Source organism: Engystomops pustulosus, chromosome 9 (assembly GCF_040894005.1).
Source record: "Engystomops pustulosus chromosome 9, aEngPut4.maternal, whole genome shotgun sequence".
NCBI classification, from domain to species: Eukaryota; Metazoa; Chordata; class Amphibia; order Anura; family Leptodactylidae; genus Engystomops; species Engystomops pustulosus.
Window position 1 is genome coordinate 2,498,512 of NC_092419.1, and position 21,752 is coordinate 2,520,263.

Sequence of the window (21,752 nt, forward strand, 5' to 3'; positions counted from 1 at the left end):
TCCCTACAATACAGAGGCTGAATGACAGCCTTCTCCCTATAGTCAACCAAAGGATCTACACTCTAGGAGACATGGAGTTAAGGTCTACCCCCAGACAAATAGGAAACAGATGTTGTGAAGCCATGGCCAGATCTTGCTCATTAACTATAGTGGTACCAGTAGATCTTATGACGTTATCAGGAACATTTTCTCTTGCTTATGCCCTTTAAATGCGAGGACTAGAGATGTCTCCACCTTACCACGTACTACTGGGCCTGTGCAGCCACGCACCATAGGATCCATCAGGCTTCCTGTACTGCAATATCCTCGAATATCCTGGGGACAACAAGATAGTCTATTTGTACAATGAAGCCACCAGTCATGTATTGTGTATACTCCATATTAGTTGTAGTATAGTTGGGAACCAACCAAAGTAATGGTGGCTATGGGCAGCTGAGCAGGACTCGAAACACATTCTGGAGGCCATAAATATCTCTAATGCAACAATTCTATACCAATTCCAATTCTCTAATGTTATTCCATACCATTTCTCATGTTCTCCAGGCCCTCGTCTTTGCGGTCAGGTGGTAGCATTGCCCACTTATCTGTATGGTCGAGGTATCGCAGAGCATAGACCCCTGGAGCCGTGGAGATCATTGTTTGCTCAGCACAACCGTATGGAACCCGAATCAGTCTGCTGACCCCATCGCTGCTCAGGGTGCTGTTTATGGTGTTTATGGGAGAGTCCACTGGGAAATATGATAAAAAAACATGCAAATGGTAATGTGAGGAGAGCAAAGATGGAGAAATTAGCAATTATGTAAGTATGAGGATCCATGAGGATGAGAATTTTTTAAAAATTCCCCTGAGAAGTCGTCAATTCGTTTGTTACCTTGCAGTTCATACAATGAGCAACTTCCATGAGGACACGAGGCGCGACCCAAGATGTACCATGGTCTCCAGCTCATTGCTGTTCTACTTACCGCTCATCTTGATACTGGACCGGAAATCTCCATCGGGGATCATATTTGAAGGAAGCTCCTCATCAAATGTGAACTCTCTTCTTCTCGAATCTGCAAGATGAACAGAAATATTAAGTAAATGGCAGGAGATACAATATTAGACGTCTTCTTTAACTCTCATTTGGTCTTGTTGTTTCTTCACATCCGAACGACTCCTTGAAGGCAAGAAAGTATTTGTTCAAGGGGATGTCATGTAAAACATCATATTAGGGGTTTTCCGGGGTCATTGATGATCTTGTTTAAGGCCATCAGACGAGTGAAGAAACAAACCGAACCCTCGCACCAATCGACCTGCTTAAAGTGACCAAGGACCTGAGGCAAGTGAAGTGGCCTCTGTATTACCAGGTGCCGTACATCATGTCTTGCCTGGTCCTTCACGTAACTAAGCTCCAGAAAGCTACAGAACACACACAGCCATGGGCAACAGAGAGGCCTCACTACTTATCAAACACCAAAGCTTCTTCAAGTCATTGATGGACAGATGTATGAAGAATTGTGTGTTACCAACATCCAATGACCATGTCTTACCCTTAGGGTCTACGATGAACGTTCGCTCTTCAAGTACTGAGACCCCTTCCCTCTAAGGAGAAGAAAACACAATGATTCTTATCTTAAAATAAAAATGTGTTGGATAATAAGAGATAACCTATAATCGTACCAGAATTTTGAGAGGTTTCTTCACAATGTCAGATATTCCGTATTGTCCCAGGGCCTTCACGATCAGCGTAGGGTTGGACTGTCCAATGGGCACCACAACAAATGGGATGGATATAGCGGAATTATTTGGCACTGTTACTATGTGTTCCACAGGGGCCCCTTCATCTGTGGTGGCGCTACATAAGTCTTCTGTCTTGTCTAGGAACACTCTAACCTGCACCAGGGAAGAAGAGCAAACAGGTCTGTCAAATATTCAGAACACCCTGATGATAAAGCGGGTCCTGGCCACGACCCATTACAGCATAATAACTACTGTGCAATAATCCTCTAGAGCACTGGGTTCCCTACAATGCCGGAGGGGTTGTCACGATTGGCGCACAGGGGTATTTATACAACCAGGAGGTTTAGTATAAAAAACATTTTTTATACTATCTCAGAAACACGACGCGTTTCGGTTTTAACTGTGACTCCTTTATCAAGTCAAAAGAGACTGCAGTGTCGGTTGAAGGGTTAACTAGCTGAGGCTTACCATACAATAACACCCACCAAAGCACCAGAGACTCTATAATCAACAACCAGATTACCGGGGACTAAACTATAACCCAGTAGAGCAACCAAATCACCAGAGACACATACAAAGCCGGATAGGGAGGACATGATAACCCACTAGAGCACCAGGGACACATACAAAGCCGGATAGGGAGGACATGATAACCCACTAGAGCACCAGGGACACATCCAAAGCCGGATAGGGAGTGCATGATAACCCACTAGAGCACCAGGGACTGAACTCTTTGGGTTCTATAGGTGACATTCTCTGGACCTATGTGACCGCACCCTAGTGAGGAGTCCCACTTACCTTCAGAGGATTCTCATGGTAATTATACAAGACCGGCCTCAGCTCCATCTGCTCAAACCTCTTCACAGAATATGGGACCCGGAGATGTACATGGAATCTCTTGAAGACTGTGACCTTGACAGGGTCGGCCACGCAGAATCCTATGGACAATAGAAGCCTCAGATTTTACTTACCCAAACCAACCTCAAAACAAGAGAATATCTGGAAATTGTCTCACCTCTTCCTTTAGACATCCCGACGCCTTGTATCTCCCAGGTGGTGAGAGAGTCAGGAACAGCTACAGTTTCTCTATTGGAGGAGAATTGAGCTTATATCATGCTGCTATCATTTATATAATAGGTAAAGAACATGTGAAACCTGATGATATCTGGTCCCTATTGGCGTAGACTTTCTACTACACCAGGTCAAAGGGTTTTGAGTTCTCCGGTGTTAGGTCAAAGATATTCCTTTATTCTGAAGTTACCGATGAGAACATCGAGTGTAATCACAGGTATGTCTACTCAGAACTCTACTCAGGGGCTTACAGAGGCCTGGGGACATCCAACACCACAGTAGGTCCCACCAGAGTCTGTCCATATCTAGTCGCTGTCCATTGACAATATTGGTTACCTCCGTCAACACAAGATCCCTGGTGGTTACCTGATCAATGGGGATCCAAATACTCCGTCCCCTTTACCAGGCCTAGGGCACCAACCTAATTGAGTGGTGGCTTTGGGCCTCCATTCTGCTTTTTGGAACTGATGAGTGTAGTCAAGCACTCAACTTGGCTTCTCTATGAAAGTCCCATAGCGTTGAATGGAGCACCAACACATATGCAGGAAAATTATTGCTCCGATTTTAACTATTTTTGTGGTTGTTGTATTGAATCCTAAAAATCCACAATGGAAAAAAATGAATTACGAAACACAATACCGGTGCATCTTGTTGACGTTTATGCTTCTCCAAAACCAGCTTTCTGGAAAAAATGCTCGGACCATGGCGTCCCCTTCATCTGTGAAGTCCTCCTCTTCTTCCTCTACTTGTGCTGAAGGGAGGCAGATGGAATGATGGTCATTACTTTCCTGACACGTGTATTCAAGGCCAGTGATTGGCTGCATAAGGAGGTGAAATATGCAAATATATTTTCCAGGATGGAAATCCCCGCTTTAATCCCATCATGTCATTAGGCTTCCTGAAAGTCATGCTTGATGATAATGGAGCTGCTATACAAGGGAGCAAAAGAGGAATGGTATTCTACGTCCCACCCTGACATTTTTTGGGGCATATTTCCCAGAATCCCCTAGTGGAGCATCAATAGCTATAAGTCTCCACTCGCCTGCAAGGCAGCCTTAATAGGCAAAGTCTCTGTAAGGAGAACACTCAATTCCTGAGCCTGGAACTGTATTACTTAGACGTATTAGATGTAAACATTGCACATCAGGCTCCATTGTAAGCAGCGGCTCTCTACCGGTGGAGACCCATATGACCGGGTAACATTATCCATTACATGCAGCCATCACATTATATCCAATAAATCTCTTTAGAATAACCATATATATTTAATAACATTCCTTACTTCTCCCGATGACGTCCTTCCGCTTCTTCTTCTGGATTTCCTTTCGCAGGTTCTCGGCGTATTTGCAGCAGTCAGTGAACGCTTTACGGCATTCAAGATCTTCGATGCGGCCGGCTCGATTTTCACACTTCTTTTCCATACGTGGAGGCAGGGCCTTCATCCCGGTCACACAACATTGCTTCAGCTTCTGGGTGGGGAATCGGTTTACTGCAACGATATAAGAAGATGACATGAGATCGATCAGAATAAAATGGAAAGAATCCAAGATTAGTGAATGAGAATTTCTCCATGGACATTCACCACAGTGGGCCGGTTCTATCTCCAGTGACTTCCATTGATGTGGAAGTAAAGTTATCGCAAAGCTTCTGCTCTGTCCAGGTCCTCCATAACATAGATGAATCTACTTCCCCATCCAGGACAGGAGCCATGGTGTCCGCTTCCCCTACACAACTCTTCATTTTTTCCCAATTTCCCTCCGAACTTTGCCAAAAACATATTTCTTTGTGAGATGGATGTCTACATGAGGTGTCACCTACCAGTCTTACTGGGTCTTGTTCATTACATGTAGGTCATAAATTGTGTCCCATACTTAGGCCAGATCCTAAACCTATTAAGACCTGTATGAACTGAGGACATTTTAAAAGAAGAAGCTAAAAGTGTAACTCCCAGGACCCCACGGCAGGGCCACGGTCTCCAGATTTACCTTTCTGGTTGGCAAGTGCATTAAATTCTGCAGATCTCCTCTTCCTTTGAGAAACCTTACAGCCAAGTTCTACAAGAAAGTAATAGGAAAAGTCCAGTCACTTCTATATCCATAGTCCATCCTCTGTTCATTGAACTGGAGAACCTTTGTTCTGTATCATTGGTGCCACCATTTCCTACTTGAAGAGAGAACATTAGGAATAAGGTGACCTGATATGAGTTGTACCACAATATGGTCGTGTGAAGGAGGACCACCTCTACGACACTCGGCTTAGAAGAAAGTTTGTGAGTTTTAAGAAGTAACGGAAGTCGGAGAAAAGTCTAGGATGGGTCTCCTATAGTCAGGGACCATCAATTCTCTTTCATCCTACACTTTACCATTTAAAGCACATAAATATAAAATGTAATTGGAAATTTTCCATTTGACTCAATTTTGAGAAAATAAATGTATGGAATGTACAGAATAATTGCCGTTTTAGTTGACAATCACCGTTCATGTGGCTGTATCCGGCCGAGGAGATGAATGCCAATCCTGCATCCATGAAGACGGATTTATAGTCCTTTCCGCTTCCAGCGGAGCAGCCCAGGTCATAGTCATTCATGGACTTAAAAACCTGGAAGACAGGAAGATCAGCACCAGAAGAAAGACATAAAAGTGACACTGACCTGGTTATCCAGTACATGTCGGGGCCCACCTTGCCTTGGGTCAGCTTGTTCTTGGAGTTTAGGATGTACACGGCCGTATCTACGGCATTGAGCGACACCGATGTCACATCATCTGTCTCTATGGTGAGCTGAAATGTTTTTCCAGGTTCTATACTGTCATCCAGGTTGGTCCTAAGTTGTAGCTGAAAATAAGAGATAAATTCACACACAATTTCCAGCCTGGGTTCGGGGGGCACCTGAGGACACTGGGGTTACCTTTCCTTCACAGACATCAGTGACGTCCACCCAGGCAGAATTGGCCACAATCTCAGATCCCAGGTAATAGTAGGCGAGAATTCGGAAGGAGGGAACCATTTTGGCTGTGACATGGACGTTGGTGACCATGAAATCTGCTCTGTTAATGGACTTCAAATCAAGGATCTGCCCTTTATTAAGAATCTAAGAAGAAGATATAAAAGATGAATAATGCGTCACAGTATCATTGTCAGCTCAATTATTGTGGGGAGACACATTTCAAGAATTACTAAGAAATAGACCCCAGCGGCCTGTACATTAGGTTATTGTCTGCTGAACCTCTGGGGTCCAGGATTGGGGGAGAGCAAGGTCCGAGCTGAGGTTCCTCTGGTTCTCTGGTGGACTTGTATGGATACATAGATCGCACTTGTCAATTCTACAGGAATGATCCATAAAAAGAACGTCTAGAAGTCCCGGAGGAGTGGACAGATCCCCAGGGCTTTCAGTTATTAGATATCACGACGCTCTCACATCACAACAATTGGTTTCTAATTACCCCAAGAGACCTGGTCCATACAAAATGGGGTCACACTCAAAAAGTTTTGCACCCAATTCCAGGAATTTTGGATGTTGGAAAATAAAGCATAGATTACCACCGGGGAAGTCACATAGCGCCGGCGCTTCCCTTATACTGTAGCTCACTTGTCGGCTTTGCTGTATAGACTAGGACACTATGAGCGGAGTCATCTCTTTGTCTTAGAGGACAAAGATGTAATAAAAGCTGGACTGTGCTCCATGTTACACACACACAATACCTGGGTAGGTGGCCACTAGAGATGGAAGTTGTTGTTAGATCCTATAATCCCTTATCTGCTCACCATGTAATAAACCTTCTTCACTCTTCCAGGATCGGGTGTTAAGACCTTCATTGCAATCCGAACACTTTCTCCGGGGTTCAGTATTTGGTTTGGGAATTCCAGATGGAGGAAGCTGTTTGCTTTGGATGTATATGATATAAGGTGCAGCAGCTCCTCCTGACTGGCCCCGACATCTCCTGCTGTCACCTGTAGGATAAAATGCAGCAATGTCCACCATGATATCATAAAATATCTCTATTAAGTGAAAGTTGTTTAACATGTTCCTAATTCCCAATGTTGTGACCCTTAAACAGATCGTGCCACACTGATCCCATGACTATGAGCGTATGAAGGCTCCAGAATACATAGGAAGCCCCTAGAAGCCCCTATGGATGGGGGGATGATATACATGTAGGCCATTACCTTAAGATCAATGGTTTTCTGTTTGGTGTTTGTGTTGATTTGGAAGAAAGTTGCCCCGTTGTTGTCAGACCTGGAGGAACCTAATTCAACATTATCTTGTAAGAGCTTGACCACGACGCCAGGAGCTGGGGAGCCGTCTGTATGAGTGACCTCTGCCTGTCAACGAAAGCGACCTCGATTTATGAATGTCTTATTTTTGAATGGCATCTTGCCCTCTTTATAAGGTGGTAGGACATATTAGATGTTTGTCAACCAACACAAGCAACTGGCCACATCCCAACAGACTGCTCCATCTTTATCTGATAGGACATCCCAATACCAGTGATTAACTGGTCCCAACACTGTGCTTTCTACCAATGATAAGGGGAAAATTGTAAATCAGTGACGGTGCGAGACCTGGGCCCCACACTAAGAGTTGTCTATTATTAGCCCTGTACGCCCCAACATAGACTGGACGCCCCCGCCCCCCCTGCAGTTGTCTATTCCAGGTGGAATTTTGGATCAAACATCAGATTTGTCTTCAAGTTTTATCCTCAGTAGACAAAAAGACTCCATCCTCTTACCATGACGGCCGCCGGAGCCCCAGGGACAAAGTATCGCCTTGTTTTGGACAAATCCAAGATGTACGGGGACCGGACAAATTTCACATAGGTGACCTCATTCTCTTCTAATGTCCCAGCTAGAAGAAGAAGGGACTAAATCAAAGTGGGCATCAGGTCACGAGGAAGAACAGCAATGAGGTCTAGATAAAGGCGACCTTTCCTTATAACTTGTGTGTGAAATTGTAGCTCCGCTCTGGTCACTTCAGTGAAGGTGACCTGCAATACCTGGCATAACCTGCATTGGAAGAAAGCAGCAATATCTTCTAAGAGAAGATTGTGGGACTTACACGCGGCCTCCATCACACTGACTGCAATGTAAAAGATGGACCCCACCAGGTTTTCTTCTGGCTGGTTAATCTTCTTCACAATGTCATCTTTCTTCACTCTGACGGTTCCCTCTCCCTCTGTCAGCTGAAATATGAGGAAAAGTAAAACTCAATATTCCATGAAACGCAAACATTTTGCCTCCCGCTGATCCTAAAGATCACATTTGAAGAGCCCGGAAAGGAAGTGTTCAATTCCTCTGCAGCGCCACCACAGGAGAAGTGAAGTATTTCATGTACCAGGTCCTCCAAAGCGGGGGACACCCCATGTAGCATCGATGAGGAATGAGACAGAAGTGTAATAATCTGTCAGCTACAGTAATATAGAAGTAACGCACCTTTACATTCTGCTCCAATCCTTGCAGCATAGTCTTCTGCCCGTCCTGACCTATGACCCCCAGGCGCACATAAGTGATGCCTTTAACGGCCTCTCCATACACATATCTGAATCAATCACAAAGAGACAAAAGACATTGTAAGTGAAGTTATGGTGCTCAGGATAGAAAACATTGCATGAGGATTATGCCGGAAATCATTTGTAGCAGAGCCTGCGGTAGTCCTATCCAGCCCCATATTCTGGGGAATCATTTGTGAGCTACAGCCTCAGCCAGCCCTGCCCCAGCCTGCCCGCTACCAGGCTCCTGCACTGTCTACTGCACTGCTGCTGGATGCTTGTACCTGAATGAAGTTCTGTGAGTTTGGACCATTAGCATCCACAGATGAGCCTCGGCTAGCAGCATTACTATCAAGGGCATCCCCGATACCATCAGCCGGGGATGGTTACCCATAAGGGGGTGGACCAGGTGGATCTTTACAGACCCCTTATTACACATCCCTATGAGCCCTGATGGATTTGTAAGAAACAACACCAGCTAGAAGACGGCCACCGGGAAAATCCAGCTAGGCCTCATGACCAAGACCACTCCACTCCTGGACTAAAGCTCCTCGAAACCTGTTAGGACCTGGTGGGCATATTATAGGTCCGACACCCAGCAACTTCACGTATCAGAAGACAGAAGAGTGCTCACCAAGCACAGCGCCATAGATTCTATTGTGGCTGTGATTAGTTTTGCAGTGGGATAGAACGGCAATCAGGAGCAGCAACACAGAACATCATGAGGCTGAAGCAGTTGATCAGGGTGGGGGCCATTACGATCAATTGTAAGGATCCTGCAGGGTTACCCCTCAGAGGCCAGAGCCCCCGAGTCCAGCAGTCACTGCAAGGGACACGTCTACACAAGTCTCCATGTATTATAGTCATCAGGTACCTGGCTTCAATTTTGATTTGTAATTCTTTTGAAAAAATCAAGAAATAGGGAAGTTCTGGAATAATCTTCACCTCAAAGTTTGGCAAAACTGAAAGTGAAAAAGAAAAGAATTAAGAAGTGACATAAGGACCAATCACCAATGATGTGATGTTTGTAGGGTCACATGACAGCTGGAGCGGTGACGGTGCCCGTCCAGGACCTCACCCTGATCCGCCCCAGGACCTCGCCCTGCTCCGCCCAGGACCTCGCCCTGATCCGCCCAGGACCTCGCCCTGATCCATCCAGGACCTCACCCTGATCCGCCCAGGACCTCGCCCTGCTCCGCCCAGGACCTCGCCCTGATCCGCCCAGGACCTCGCCCTGATCCTTCCAGGACCTCAGCCTGATCCACCCGGAACCCCTCGCCCTGATCCGCCCAGGACCTCACCCTGATCCGCCCAGGACCTCGCCCTGATCCGCCCAGGACCTCGCCCTGATCCGCCCAGGACCTCGCTCTGATCCGCCCAGGACCTCGCCCTGATCAGCCCAGGACCTCGCCCTGATCCGTCTAGGACCCCGCCCTGATCCGCCCAGGACCTCGCCCTGATCCATCCAGGACCTCAGCCTGATCCACCCGGAACCCCTCGCCCTGATCCGCCCAGGACCTCACCCTGATCCGCCCCAGGACCTCGCCCTGCTCCGCCCAGGACCTCGCCCTGATCCGCCCAGGACCTCGCCCTGATCCATCCAGGACCTCGCCCTGATCCGCCCAGGACCTCGCCCTGCTCCGCCCAGGACCTCGCCCTGATCCGCCCAGGACCTCGCCCTGATCCATCCAGGACCTCAGCCTGATCCACCCGGAACCCCTCGCCCTGATCCGCCCAGGACCTCACCCTGATCCGCCCAGGACCTCGCCCTGATCCGCCCAGGACCTCACCCTGATCCGCCCAGGACCTCGCCCTGATCAGCCCAGGACCTCGCCCTGATCCGTCTAGGACCCCGCCCTGATCCGCCCAGGACCTCGCCCTGATCCATCCAGGACCTCAGCCTGATCCACCCGGAACCCCTCGCCCTGATCCGCCCAGGACCTCACCCTGATCCGCCCCAGGACCTCACCCTGATCCGCCCAGGACCTCGCCCTGATCAGCCCAGGACCTCGCCCTGATCCGTCTAGGACCCCGCCCTGATCCGCCCAGGACCTCGCCCTGATCCATCCAGGACCTCAGCCTGATCCACCCGGAACCCCTCGCCCTGATCCGCCCAGGACCTCACCCTGATCCGCCCAGGACCTCGCCCTGATCCGTCTAGGACCCCACCCTGATCCGCCCAGGACCTCGCCCTGATCCGTCTAGGACCCCGCCCTGATCCGCCCAGGACCTCGCCCTGATCCGCCCAGGACCTCGCCCTGATCCATCCAGGACCTCAGCCTGATCCTCCCGGAACCCTTCGCCCTGATCCGCCCAGGACCTTGCCCTGATCCGCCCAGGACCTTGCCCTGATCCGCCCAGGACCTCGCCCTGATCACCCAGGATCTCGCCCTGATCCCTCAAGGACCTCGCCCTGATCCGCCCAGGACCGCAACCTGATCCACCCAGGACCTGACGTTGATCCGTCCAGGACCTCAACCTGATCCGCCCAGGACCTCGCCCTGATCTGCCCAGGACCTCGCCCTGATCCGTCTAGGACCCCGCCCTGATCCGCCCAGGACCTCGCCCTGATCCGCCCAGGACCTCGCCCTGATCCATCCAGGACCTCAGCCTGATCCTCCCGGAACCCTTCGCCCTGATCCGCCCAGGACCTTGCCCTGATCCGCCCAGGACCTCGCCCTGATCACCCAGGAACTCGCCCTGATCCGCCCAGGACCTCAACCTGATCCACCCAGGACCTGACGTTGATCCGTCCAGGACCTCAACCTGATCCGCCCAGGACCTCGCCCTGATCTGCCCAGGACCTTGACCTCTCCCTGATGCGTCCAGGACCTTGACCCATGTGGTAGCGATGCTCTGTACTAGATACTCACCGTATTTCTTAACTTCAAATTCTGTGGTGAAGTTGGTTTCTGGGGCCTTGTTGTAATAAGCGGAAATCTTCCAGGCTCCGGGACTGGGGGGGAAAGATGAGAATCAAGACAACATTTCTATATATTATATGTTACTACATACACGGGGGGTGTACCTGCGCCTTGGCACATGACCGTTTGTATTTTTTGGTCTAAAACTTGCGGTGGCCATATATGCTTGTAAAATCTACGGTTGTGTCCCTGAGGCTTCCCTTACGTGTAGTTATTTTCCTCCTTTTTCCTGCACTTTACACCACAAAACTGCTGTGAAAATTTACTAACATCTGTACAACCAAAACTATATACAGGGGGAACGGAAAGTATCCACACCCCTCTAAATCTGTCACTCGTTGTTTCATTGCAGCCAATTGATAAGATCAAAAAATCTGTTTTTTTTTGCTCTTTTATGTGCCCTCTGCCCCCCAGCAATGTGCACTCTGCCCCCCATAATGTGCCCTCTGCCCCCCAGTAATGTGCCCTCTGCCCCCCAGTAATGTGCCCTCTGCCCCCCAGTAATGTGCCCTCTTCCCCCAGTAATGTGCACTGTGCTCCCAAGTAATGTGCCCTCTGCCCCCCAGCAATGTGCCCTCTGCCCCCCAGTAATGTGCCCTCTGCCCCCCAGTAATGTGCCCTCTGCCCCACAGTAATGTGCCCTCTGCCCCACAGTAATGTGCACTGTGCTCCCAAGTAATGTGCCCTCTGCCCCCCAGCAATGTGCCCTCTGCCCCCCCCAGTAATGTGCCCTCTGCCTCCCAGTAATGTGCCCTCTGCCCTCCCAGTAATGTGCCCACTGCCCCCCAGTAATGTGCCCTCTGTCCCCCCAGTAATGTGCACTCACCCCCCCAGTAATGTGCCCTCTGCTCCCCCAGTAATGTGCCCTCTGCTCCCCAGTAATGTGCACTCTGCCCCCCAGTAATGTGCACTCTGCCCCCAGGTAATGTGCCCTCTGTCCCCCCAATAATGTGCTTTCTGCTCCCCAGTAATCTGCACTCTGCCCCTCTAGTAATGTGCCCTCTGCCCCACCAGTCATATGCCCTCTGCCTCCCAGTAATGTGCCCTCTGCCCCCAGTAATATGCCCACTGCCCCCAGTAATATGCCCTCTGCCCCCAGTAATATGCCCTCTGCCCCCAGTAATATGCCCTCTGCCCCCAGTAATATGCCCTCTGCCCCCAGTAATGTGCCCTCTGCCCCCAGTAATGTGCCCTCTGCCCCCAGTAATATGCCCTCTGCCCCCAGTAATATGCCCTCTGCCCCCAGTAATGTGCCCTCTGCCCCCAGTAATATGCCCTCTGCCCCCAGCAATGTGCCCTCCCCCCCAGTAATGTGCCCTCTGCCCCCCCCAGTAATATGCCCTTTGCCCCCAGTAATGTGCCCTCTTCCCCCAGTAATATGCCCTCTGCCCCCAGTAATGTGCCCTCTGCCCCCAGTAATATGCCCTCTGCCCCCAGTAATATGCCCTCTGCCCCCAGTAGTGTGCCCTCTGCCCCCAGTAGTGTGCCCTCTGCACCCCCAGTAATGTGCCCTCTGCACCCCCAGTAATGTGCCCTCTGCACCCCCAGTAATGTGCACTGTGCCCCCATCTTGACAGAATAAAAACTGAAATGTATTCAGACCCTTTGCTGTGACATGCCCTTCTTATCCTCCTTGAGATGGTTCTACTCCTCCATTGGAGTCCAGCTGTGTTTAAACTGATTGGACTTGTTTAGGAAAGGCTACACCTGTCTATAGACCTCACAGCTCACAGTGCATGTCAGATCACAAGAGAATCATGAGGTCTAAGGAACTGTCCAGGGAGCTCTGAGACGGAATTGTGGCACAGATCTGGCCAAGGTTACAAAAGAATTTGTGCAGCACTCAAGTTTCCTAAGAACACAGTGGCCTCCATAATGCTTAAATTGAAGAAGTTTGGGACGACCACAAATCTTCCTCTCCCTGGCTGTCCAGACAAACTAAGCAATGGTGTGAGAAGAGTCATGGTGAGTTGTAAAGAAGACCCCGGGATCCCTGTGTCTGAGCTCCAGAGATACAGGAGGGAAATGGGAGAAAGTTCTACAAAGTCAACTATCACTGCAGGATCCAGCAGTGTGGAGAAAACCAGCTCATGACCTGCCAGATACAATCCCAGCAGTGCCGCATGGTGGGGACAGCATCAGGCTATGGGGGGGCAAGACCACTGGGTGTCATAGAAGGAAAGATGAATGCGGCCAAGTACAGAGATATCCTGGATGAAAACCTCTTCCAGATGCTCTGGACCTCAGACTGGGCCGAACCTTCCAAAAAGACAATGACCCCAAGCCCACAGCTAAAAAGCCAAAGCAGAAGCTTCAGAACATCTCTGTGATCATTCCTGACTGGCCCAGACAGAACCCGGAACTAAAACCAATGGAGAATCTCTGGAAAGACCTGAAAATGTCTCCACCAATGTTCACCATACAACCTGAGGGACCTGGAGAGGATCTGAAAGGAAGAGGCAGAGGATCCCCAAATCCAGGGTTGAGGAACATGTAGCATCTACCCAAGTATCTTCCAGGCTGCTCCAGCTCCAAAACTTATACTCAACATCGAGCAAAGGGGCCGAATACTCACCCCGGGGGCTGAATACTCATCACCATGTGATATTTCAGTTTTTCGTATTTTATAATTGAGCAAAAATATCAACATTTCAGTTTTTTTCAATCCAGATGGGGGCAGAGGTTCAAATTAATGAGCAAAAAAATAACTTGAAAGGGTGTGAATACTTTCCGTACCCGCAGATAGATAATCGACAGACGTGATATAGTGTAGATTTATGGACGGATTATATAAATAGATAAAAGATACAATAAATCTGGTGGAGAATGTGACGAGGACACAGACGGAGGCGGCAGGTGACCCGGTAGATGTGATGTCGCCCGACATGTAGGCGGGGTCAGGACTTACGTGGAGATATCGGGAATCTGGATATTTAGGTTTATGACAGACGCCATCTTCTGAAAACTCGCTATTTGTAGCCCCTCGGCATTCTGGGTAATATCAACGACAGGAAAAGAAAAACGTGTGAGGAAAAACAGGAAACAAATCAACAATGAGATTCACATTCCAAAATCCACGGTCACCAAAAAATAAGCACCATGTCCTACAAAACACAAGTCCTGGAGGGCAAAATCTGACAAATCTCCTGCCGCTGCCAGAAATGTTCCCCATACGCTGGGACCTAGCAGTGTTCACTGCCAAATAAAACCGAAAACCGTCAAAGGTCGTCCGAAAAAAACAGAGCAGACGACAAACAAAAACGGGTCAACAAGGAAGTTACAACCCAGAAGGAGTTCTGCATAATTAGCTCAGATTGCCTGCAGAGCCTCCACAGGAGGAGTGAAGTATTACATATTCCCCATCTACATGGGGCAAGACAAATCCTCCTGGAGAAACTCCTCCCTCTACATATTCTGTGGCTTTATAGAGATACTGCCCATGTTACGTCCTGCGCTCGTCTACGAGACCCCTCTAGAGTCATAGAGTCATCTGCTACATCCACGACTACTCACAGACACGGAGATGGTGGTCATTTCTGTAGCCGGTCTCATCATGTGATCCAAATTAAACACCCGAAATTGTACTAGAAAGACAAGAATCAACCATGAAAGATACACAATAGATGATAGAGAGGAGATAGAGAGAAGATAGTGAGGAAATAGACCGGAGATAGACAGGAGATAGGCCGGAGATAGAGAGGAGATAGACAGGAGATAGTCAGGAGATAGGGAGGAGATAGTCAGGAGATAGAGAGGAGATAGGGAGGAGATATTCAGGAGATAGAGAGGAGATAGACAGGAGATAGTCAGGAGATAGAGAGGAGATAGGGAGGAGATATTCAGGAGATAGAGAGGAGATAGTCATGAGATAGGGAGGAGATAGGGAGGAGATAGACAGGAGATAGACAGGAGATAGAGAGGAGATAGACAGGAGATAGCAGGAGATAGACAGGAGATAGAGAGGAGATAGTCAGGAGATAGTCAGGAGATAGCGAGGAGATAGGGAGGAGATAGTCAGGAGATAGGGAGGAGATAGTCAGGAGATAGAGAGGAGATAGGGAGGAGATAGAGAGGAGATAGGGAGGAGATAGAGAGGAGATAGAGAGGAGATAGACAGGTGATAGACAGGAGATAGAGAGGAGATAGTCAGGAGATAGACAGGAGATAGACAGGAGATAGAGAGGAGATAGGGAGGAGATAGTCAGGAGATAGCGACGAGATAGGGAGGAGATAGACAGGAGATAGAAGGGAGATAGTCAGGAGATAGAGAGGAGATAGTCAGGAGATAGACAGGTGATAGTCAGGAGATAGAGAGGAGATAGACAGAAGATAGGCCAGAGATAGTCAGGAGATAGTCAGGAGATAGCGAGGAGATAGGGAGGAGATAGACAGGAGATAGATAGGAGATAGAGAGGAGATAGTCAGGAGATAGAGAGGACATAGTCAGGAGATAGAGGGGAGATAGTCAGGAGATAGTCCGGAGATAGACAGGAGATAGTCAGGAGATAGACAGGAGATAGTCAGGAGATAGACAGGAAATAGAAAGGAGATACACAGGAAATAGATAGGAGATAGACAGGTGATAGACAGGAGATAGAGAGGAGATAGAGAGGAGATGGTCAGGAAATAGACAAGAGATAGGGAGGAGATAGACAGGAGATAGATAGGAGATAGAGAGGAGATAGTCAGGAGATAGAGAGGAGATAGTCAGGAGATAGACAGGAGATAGTCAGGAGATAGACAGGAGATAGAGAGGAGATGGTCAGGAAATAGACAGGAGATAGGGAGGAGATAGACAGGAGATAGATAGGAGATAGAGAGGAGATAGTCAGGAGATAGAGAGGAGATAGTCAGGAGATAGAGAGGAGATAGTCAGGAGATAGAGGGGAGATAGTCAGGAGATAGTCCGGAGATAGACAGGAGATAGAGAGGAGATATTCAGGAGATAGAGGGGAGATAGTCAGGAGATAGTCAGGAGATAGATAGGAGATAGTCAGGAGATAGACAGGAAATAGAAAGGAGATACACAGGAAATAGATAGGAGATAGACAGGTGATAGACAGGAGATAGAGAGGAGATAGAGAGGAGATGGTCAGGAAATAGACAGGAGATAGACAGGAGATAGATAAGGAGATAGAGAGGAGATAGAGAGGAGATAGTCAGGAGATAGAGAGGAGATAGTCAGGAGATAGACAGGAGATAGTCAGGAGATAGAGAGGAGATGGTCAGGAAATAGACAGGAGATAGGGAGGAGATAGACAGGAGATAGATAGGAGATAGAGAGGAGATAGTCAGGAGATAGGGAGGAGATATTCAGGAGATAGAGAGGAGATAGTCATGAGATAGGGAGGAGATAGGGAGGAGATAGAGAGGAGATAGACAGGAGATAGAGAGGAGATAGACAGGAGATAGAGAGGAGATAGTCAGGAAATAGACAGGAGATAGGCCGGAGATAGGCCGGAGATAGACAGGAGATAGAGAGGAGATAGACAGGAGATAGTCAGGAGATAGAGAGGAGATAGGGAGGAGATATTCAGGAGATAGAGAGGAGATAGTCATGAGATAGGGAGGAGATAGGGAGGAGATAGACAGGAGATAGACAGGAGATAGAGAGGAGATAGACAGGAGATAGCAGGAGATAGACAGGAGATAGAGAGGAGATAGTCAGGAGATAGTCAGGAGATAGCGAGGAGATAGGGAGGAGATAGTCAGGAGATAGGGAGGAGATAGTCAGGAGATAGAGAGGAGATAGACAGGTGATAGACAGGAGATAGGGAGGAGATAGAGAGGAGATAGAGAGGAGATAGACAGGTGATAGACAGGAGATAGAGAGGAGATAGTCAGGAGATAGACAGGAGATAGAGAGGAGATAGGGAGGAGATAGTCAGGAGATAGCGAGGAGATAGGGAGGAGATAGACAGGAGATAGAAGGGAGATAGTCAGGAGATAGAGAGGAGATAGTCAGGAGATAGACAGGTGATAGTCAGGAGATAGAGAGGAGATAGACAGAAGATAGGCCAGAGATAGGCAGGAGATAGTCAGGAGATAGCGAGGAGATAGGGAGGAGATAGACAGGAGATAGATAGGAGATAGAGAGGAGATAGTCAGGAGATAGAGGGGAGATAGTCAGGAGATAGTCCGGAGATAGACAGGAGATAGTCAGGAGATAGACAGGAGATAGTCAGGAGATAGACAGGAAATAGAAAGGAGATACACAGGAAATAGATAGGAGATAGACAGGTGATAGACAGGAGATAGAGAGGAGATAGAGAGGAGATGGTCAGGAAATAGACAAGAGATAGGGAGGAGATAGACAGGAGATAGAGAGGAGATAGTCAGGAGATAGACAGGAGATAGTCAGGAGATAGACAGGAGATAGAGAGGAGATGGTCAGGAAATAGACAGGAGATAGGGAGGAGATAGACAGGAGATAGATAGGAGATAGAGAGGAGATAGTCAGGAGATAGAGAGGAGATAGTCAGGAGATAGAGAGGAGATAGTCAGGAGATAGAGGGGAGATAGTCAGGAGATAGTCCGGAGATAGACAGGAGATAGAGAGGAGATATTCAGGAGATAGAGGGGAGATAGTCAGGAGATAGTCAGGAGATAGATAGGAGATAGTCAGGAGATAGACAGGAAATAGAAAGGAGATACACAGGAAATAGATAGGAGATAGACAGGTGATGGACAGGAGATAGAGAGGAGATAGATAAGGAGATAGAGAGGAGATAGAGAGGAGATAGTCAGGAGATAGAGAGGAGATAGTCAGGAGATAGACAGGAGATAGTCAGGAGATAGATAGGAGATGGTCAGGAAATAGACAGGAGATAGACAGGAGATAGATAAGGAGATAGAGAGGAGATAGAGAGGAGATAGTCAGGAGATAGAGAGGAGATAGTCAGGAGATAGACAGGAGATAGTCAGGAGATAGAGAGGAGATAGTCAGGAGATAGAGAGGAGATAGTCAGGAGATAGACAGGAGATGGTCAGGAAATAGACAGGAGATAGGGAGGAGATAGACAGGAGATAGATAGGAGATAGAGAGGAGATAGTCAGGAGATAGAGAGGAGATAGTCAGGAGATAGAGAGGAGATAGAGGGGAGATAGTCAGGAGATAGAGAGGAGATAGTCAGGAGATAGAGAGGAGATAGTCAGGAGATAGAGAGGAGATAGTCAGGAGATAGAGGGGAGATAGTCAGGAGATAGTCCGGAGATAGACAGGAGATAGAGAGGAGATATTCAGGAGATAGAGGGGAGATAGTCAGGAGATAGTCAGGAGATAGGAGATAGAGAGGAGATAGACAGGAGATAGGAGATAGAGAGGAGATAGACAGGAGATAGAGAGGAGATAGTCAGGAGATAGACAGGAGATAGAGAGGAGATGGTCAGGAAATAGACAGGAGATAGAGAGGAGATAGTCAGGAGATAGACAGGAGATAGTCCGGAGATAGAGAGGAGATAGGGAGGAGATAGAGAGGAGATAGGGAGGAGATAGAGAGGAGATAGAGAGGAGATAGTCAGGAGATAGAGAGGAGATAGTCAGGAGATAGAGGGGAGATAGTCAGGAGATAGAGAGGAGATAGAGAGGAGATAGTCAGGAGATAGAGAGGAGATAGTCAGGAGATAGAGGGGAGATAGTCAGGAGATAGTCAGGAGATAGAGAGGAGATAGTCAGGAGATAGAGGGGAGATAGTCAGGAGATAGTCCGGAGATAGGGAAGAGATAGAAAGGAGATAGACAGGAGATAGTCAGGAGATAGAGGGGAGATAGTCAGGAGATAGAGGGGAGATAGTCAGGAGATAGAAAGGAGATAGTCAGGAGATAGAGGGGAGATAGTCAGGAGATGAAGGGGAGATAGTCAGGAGATAGTCAGGAGATAGTCCGGAGATAGACAGGAGATAGTCAGGAGATAGAGAGGAGATAGTCAGGAGATAGACAGGAGATAGTCAGGAGATAGTCAGGAGATAGTCAGGAGATAGTCAGATAGACAAGAGATAGACTGGAGATAGTCAGGAGATAGACAGGAAATAGAGAGGAGATAGACAGGAGATAGACAGGAGATAGTCAGGAGATAGGGAGGAGATAGAGAGGAGATAGAGAGGAGATAGTCAGGAGATAGACAGGAGATAGACAAGAGATAGACTGGAGATAGTCAGGAGATAGACAGGAGATAGTCAGGAGATAGATAGATAGGAGATAGTCAGGAGATAGCGAGGAGATAGTCAGGAGATAGACAGGAGGTAGGTTATAGGTTGGACTTGATGGACTTTTTCTAACCATATTTAATACAATAGAAATAATTAATGAATAGATAAAGTACAGAGGACGCGGCTCCACCCACTGATGTTTTTACTTGGACCTGTTGGGTTACGGTTCCTTCTATTCTCCACTATCGGGGGACCTGAAGCCCCTGCCCAATAACTTGCGCCCATTTTTTGTGCTGGTTTCTATAGATACCTTTCTCCTTGGGGGTGTATATGCTCTTGTCGGTCTGGATGAAGATGTAGCCACTTTTGTAGGACACGGGGATGGAGACCACTTGAGGTTTGGCTGAGATGGAGGCGCCATTCACTACCAGCTGGACGTAGCGGCCGTTCCTCCTCTCGTCCAGCTTACACTTGGTGGCCATGTCAGCGGTGAGCTGAGGACACAAGTGAGATGTAAGATGTACACAGCCCCGGGGAGGTGACCCCTCTCTGGCGGCCATGTTGGTTGTGTGCTCCTCACCTCTATGGTCTGTCTGTAGATGTGGTCTTTCCTTTGGCTCAGTGTTACGGTATATCTCGGGCTGCAGTCGTCATAGTTTATCTGGTTCCTCAGGTAGATTTCCACTTTTGCTTCTTTATCTGGCTGAGCACCCTGGGGCCACTCCACCTGCACCCACACCTCCTCGAGCACCCCCAGGTGCAGCAGACGTGGGGCAGTGATGAGGAAGCTGTAAGTAATGGACAGATATCAGGAGCCGTTACACATTATTGCACCTTTTATGTGTTTTCTTATAAAAGGATTTCCTGAAAGGACTTGGGTCATCAGAGAGGGGGCCCCACAGCTCAGCTTCAGCGCTGGAGGACTCATGGACATCAGAGCGGGGGCCCCACAGCTCAGCTTCAGCGTTGGAGGACTCGGGACATCAGAGCGGGGGCCCCACAGCTCAGCTTCAGCGCTGGAGGACTCGGGGACATCAGAGCGGGGGCCCCACAGCTCAGCTTCAGCACTGGAGGACTCGGGGACATCAGAGCGGATGACCCACAGCTCAGCTTCAGCGCTGGAGGACTCGGGACATCAGAGCGGGGGCCCCACAGCTCAGCTTCAGCGCTGGAGGACTCGGGGACATCAGAGCGGGGGCCCCACAGCTCAGCTTCAGCACTGGAGGACTCGGGGACATCTGAGCGGGGGCCCCACAGCTCAGCTTCAGCGCTGGAGGACTGAGGGGCATCTGAGCGGGGGCCCCACAGCTCAGCTTCAGCGCTGGAGGACTCATAGACATCAGAGCAGGGGCCCCACAGCTCAGCTTCAGCGCTGGAGGACTTACCATACTCAGATGACCACCTCGGTATTATTATATCACTGTGTGCAGAGGAACCAGCGTCCTGACAACAACAATATCCCAGGAGGTGCAAATAATTATAATGATGTAAATATCCACCACATTTCTGCCCACGTGAAATTATTAACATTGATTTGTTATCTCTATTATTATCACATTATGTATACACATTATTATTATACTACACTATATGGCGCTTATTATTATTACACACTGTATATTATGGGTAAAGCGCTATAGAAATACAGATTATTATTATTATTATTGTGCACTTTCTGTTACTATTGGGCAGAGCATAGAATTATTATCACTGTGCACTATAGGACAATGTTACAATGTTGCACTGTATGAGATGTAACATTACACACTGTATAGCGCTATTATTATGATATAATGTAACACAACCTGCTGCTGCGTCTTCTGTTATAATTAGCGGTAAAGTAGATGGGGCACAGGGGGGGGGGGGCAGGGGGGGTACAGAGAGGATTAGTAGAGACATACAATATATTTGGGGTCAGGGACTTACGAGGGGCTCTGGGCATCGCTGATGTAGGACACGGTCGTCCATAGTAGACAGCACAGCAGAGCAGATCTCCCCATGGTGCAGGACCCAGGACTGAGCGACACCGGAGAGCAGCCAAATATTTAAACAAGAGAGGACGGACTAAGATAAGAGAAGATGAGAACATCAGGGGGAAGGAAATGAGACAGAAAGGGAAAAATCCAAAATGTAGAAAATGCTGAATCGTCAGATTCTTATAGCGGATGATGGAGCCGCCGCCTGTGGCTGATCCTCATGGTCGTCGCATGGTCCCTGATAGTCGGGGTACGGCACCAGAACGTCGGGGTCTGCGTCATGGGGGCTCTGCAAGGGTCCATCACTCTGCCTTCACATACACATTGGGCCACATTTATTAAGGTCCTTGCGCCAGTACTTTACACGTTCTTTCTAGCCACATGTCATACGTGACTCTCTTGCGGCTGCACTGCTCTTCATGCAACACATGC

The 21,752-nt window shown here is 48.5% G+C and overlaps 1 protein-coding gene across 1 annotated transcript in view; it reads right to left on the reverse strand.

Annotated features, from left to right (window-relative positions):
• Nucleotides 1-21,359, reverse strand: part of LOC140077579 (complement C4-B-like) — a 53,575-nt gene extending 32,216 nt beyond the window's left edge. The window contains exons 1-25 of the mRNA XM_072124851.1: nt 21,271-21,359; nt 19,925-20,132; nt 19,655-19,838; nt 14,711-14,781; nt 14,106-14,188; nt 11,147-11,229; nt 9,148-9,235; nt 8,218-8,323; nt 7,844-7,967; nt 7,518-7,633; nt 6,955-7,110; nt 6,553-6,738; nt 5,696-5,878; nt 5,470-5,622; nt 5,265-5,388; nt 4,776-4,844; nt 4,073-4,279; nt 3,430-3,541; nt 2,735-2,805; nt 2,518-2,657; nt 1,660-1,872; nt 1,530-1,581; nt 963-1,052; nt 525-728; nt 240-315 (exon numbers count right to left, since the gene is read on the reverse strand). Of these exons, the coding sequence (XP_071980952.1) occupies nt 240-315; nt 525-728; nt 963-1,052; nt 1,530-1,581; nt 1,660-1,872; nt 2,518-2,657; nt 2,735-2,805; nt 3,430-3,541; nt 4,073-4,279; nt 4,776-4,844; nt 5,265-5,388; nt 5,470-5,622; nt 5,696-5,878; nt 6,553-6,738; nt 6,955-7,110; nt 7,518-7,633; nt 7,844-7,967; nt 8,218-8,323; nt 9,148-9,235; nt 11,147-11,229; nt 14,106-14,188; nt 14,711-14,781; nt 19,655-19,838; nt 19,925-20,132; nt 21,271-21,344 (3,173 nt within the window). The 5' untranslated portion in view covers nt 21,345-21,359. The remainder of the gene's footprint in view (nt 1-239; nt 316-524; nt 729-962; nt 1,053-1,529; nt 1,582-1,659; nt 1,873-2,517; nt 2,658-2,734; nt 2,806-3,429; nt 3,542-4,072; nt 4,280-4,775; nt 4,845-5,264; nt 5,389-5,469; nt 5,623-5,695; nt 5,879-6,552; nt 6,739-6,954; nt 7,111-7,517; nt 7,634-7,843; nt 7,968-8,217; nt 8,324-9,147; nt 9,236-11,146; nt 11,230-14,105; nt 14,189-14,710; nt 14,782-19,654; nt 19,839-19,924; nt 20,133-21,270) is intronic.
• Between the last annotated feature and the right edge of the window lie 393 nt (nt 21,360-21,752).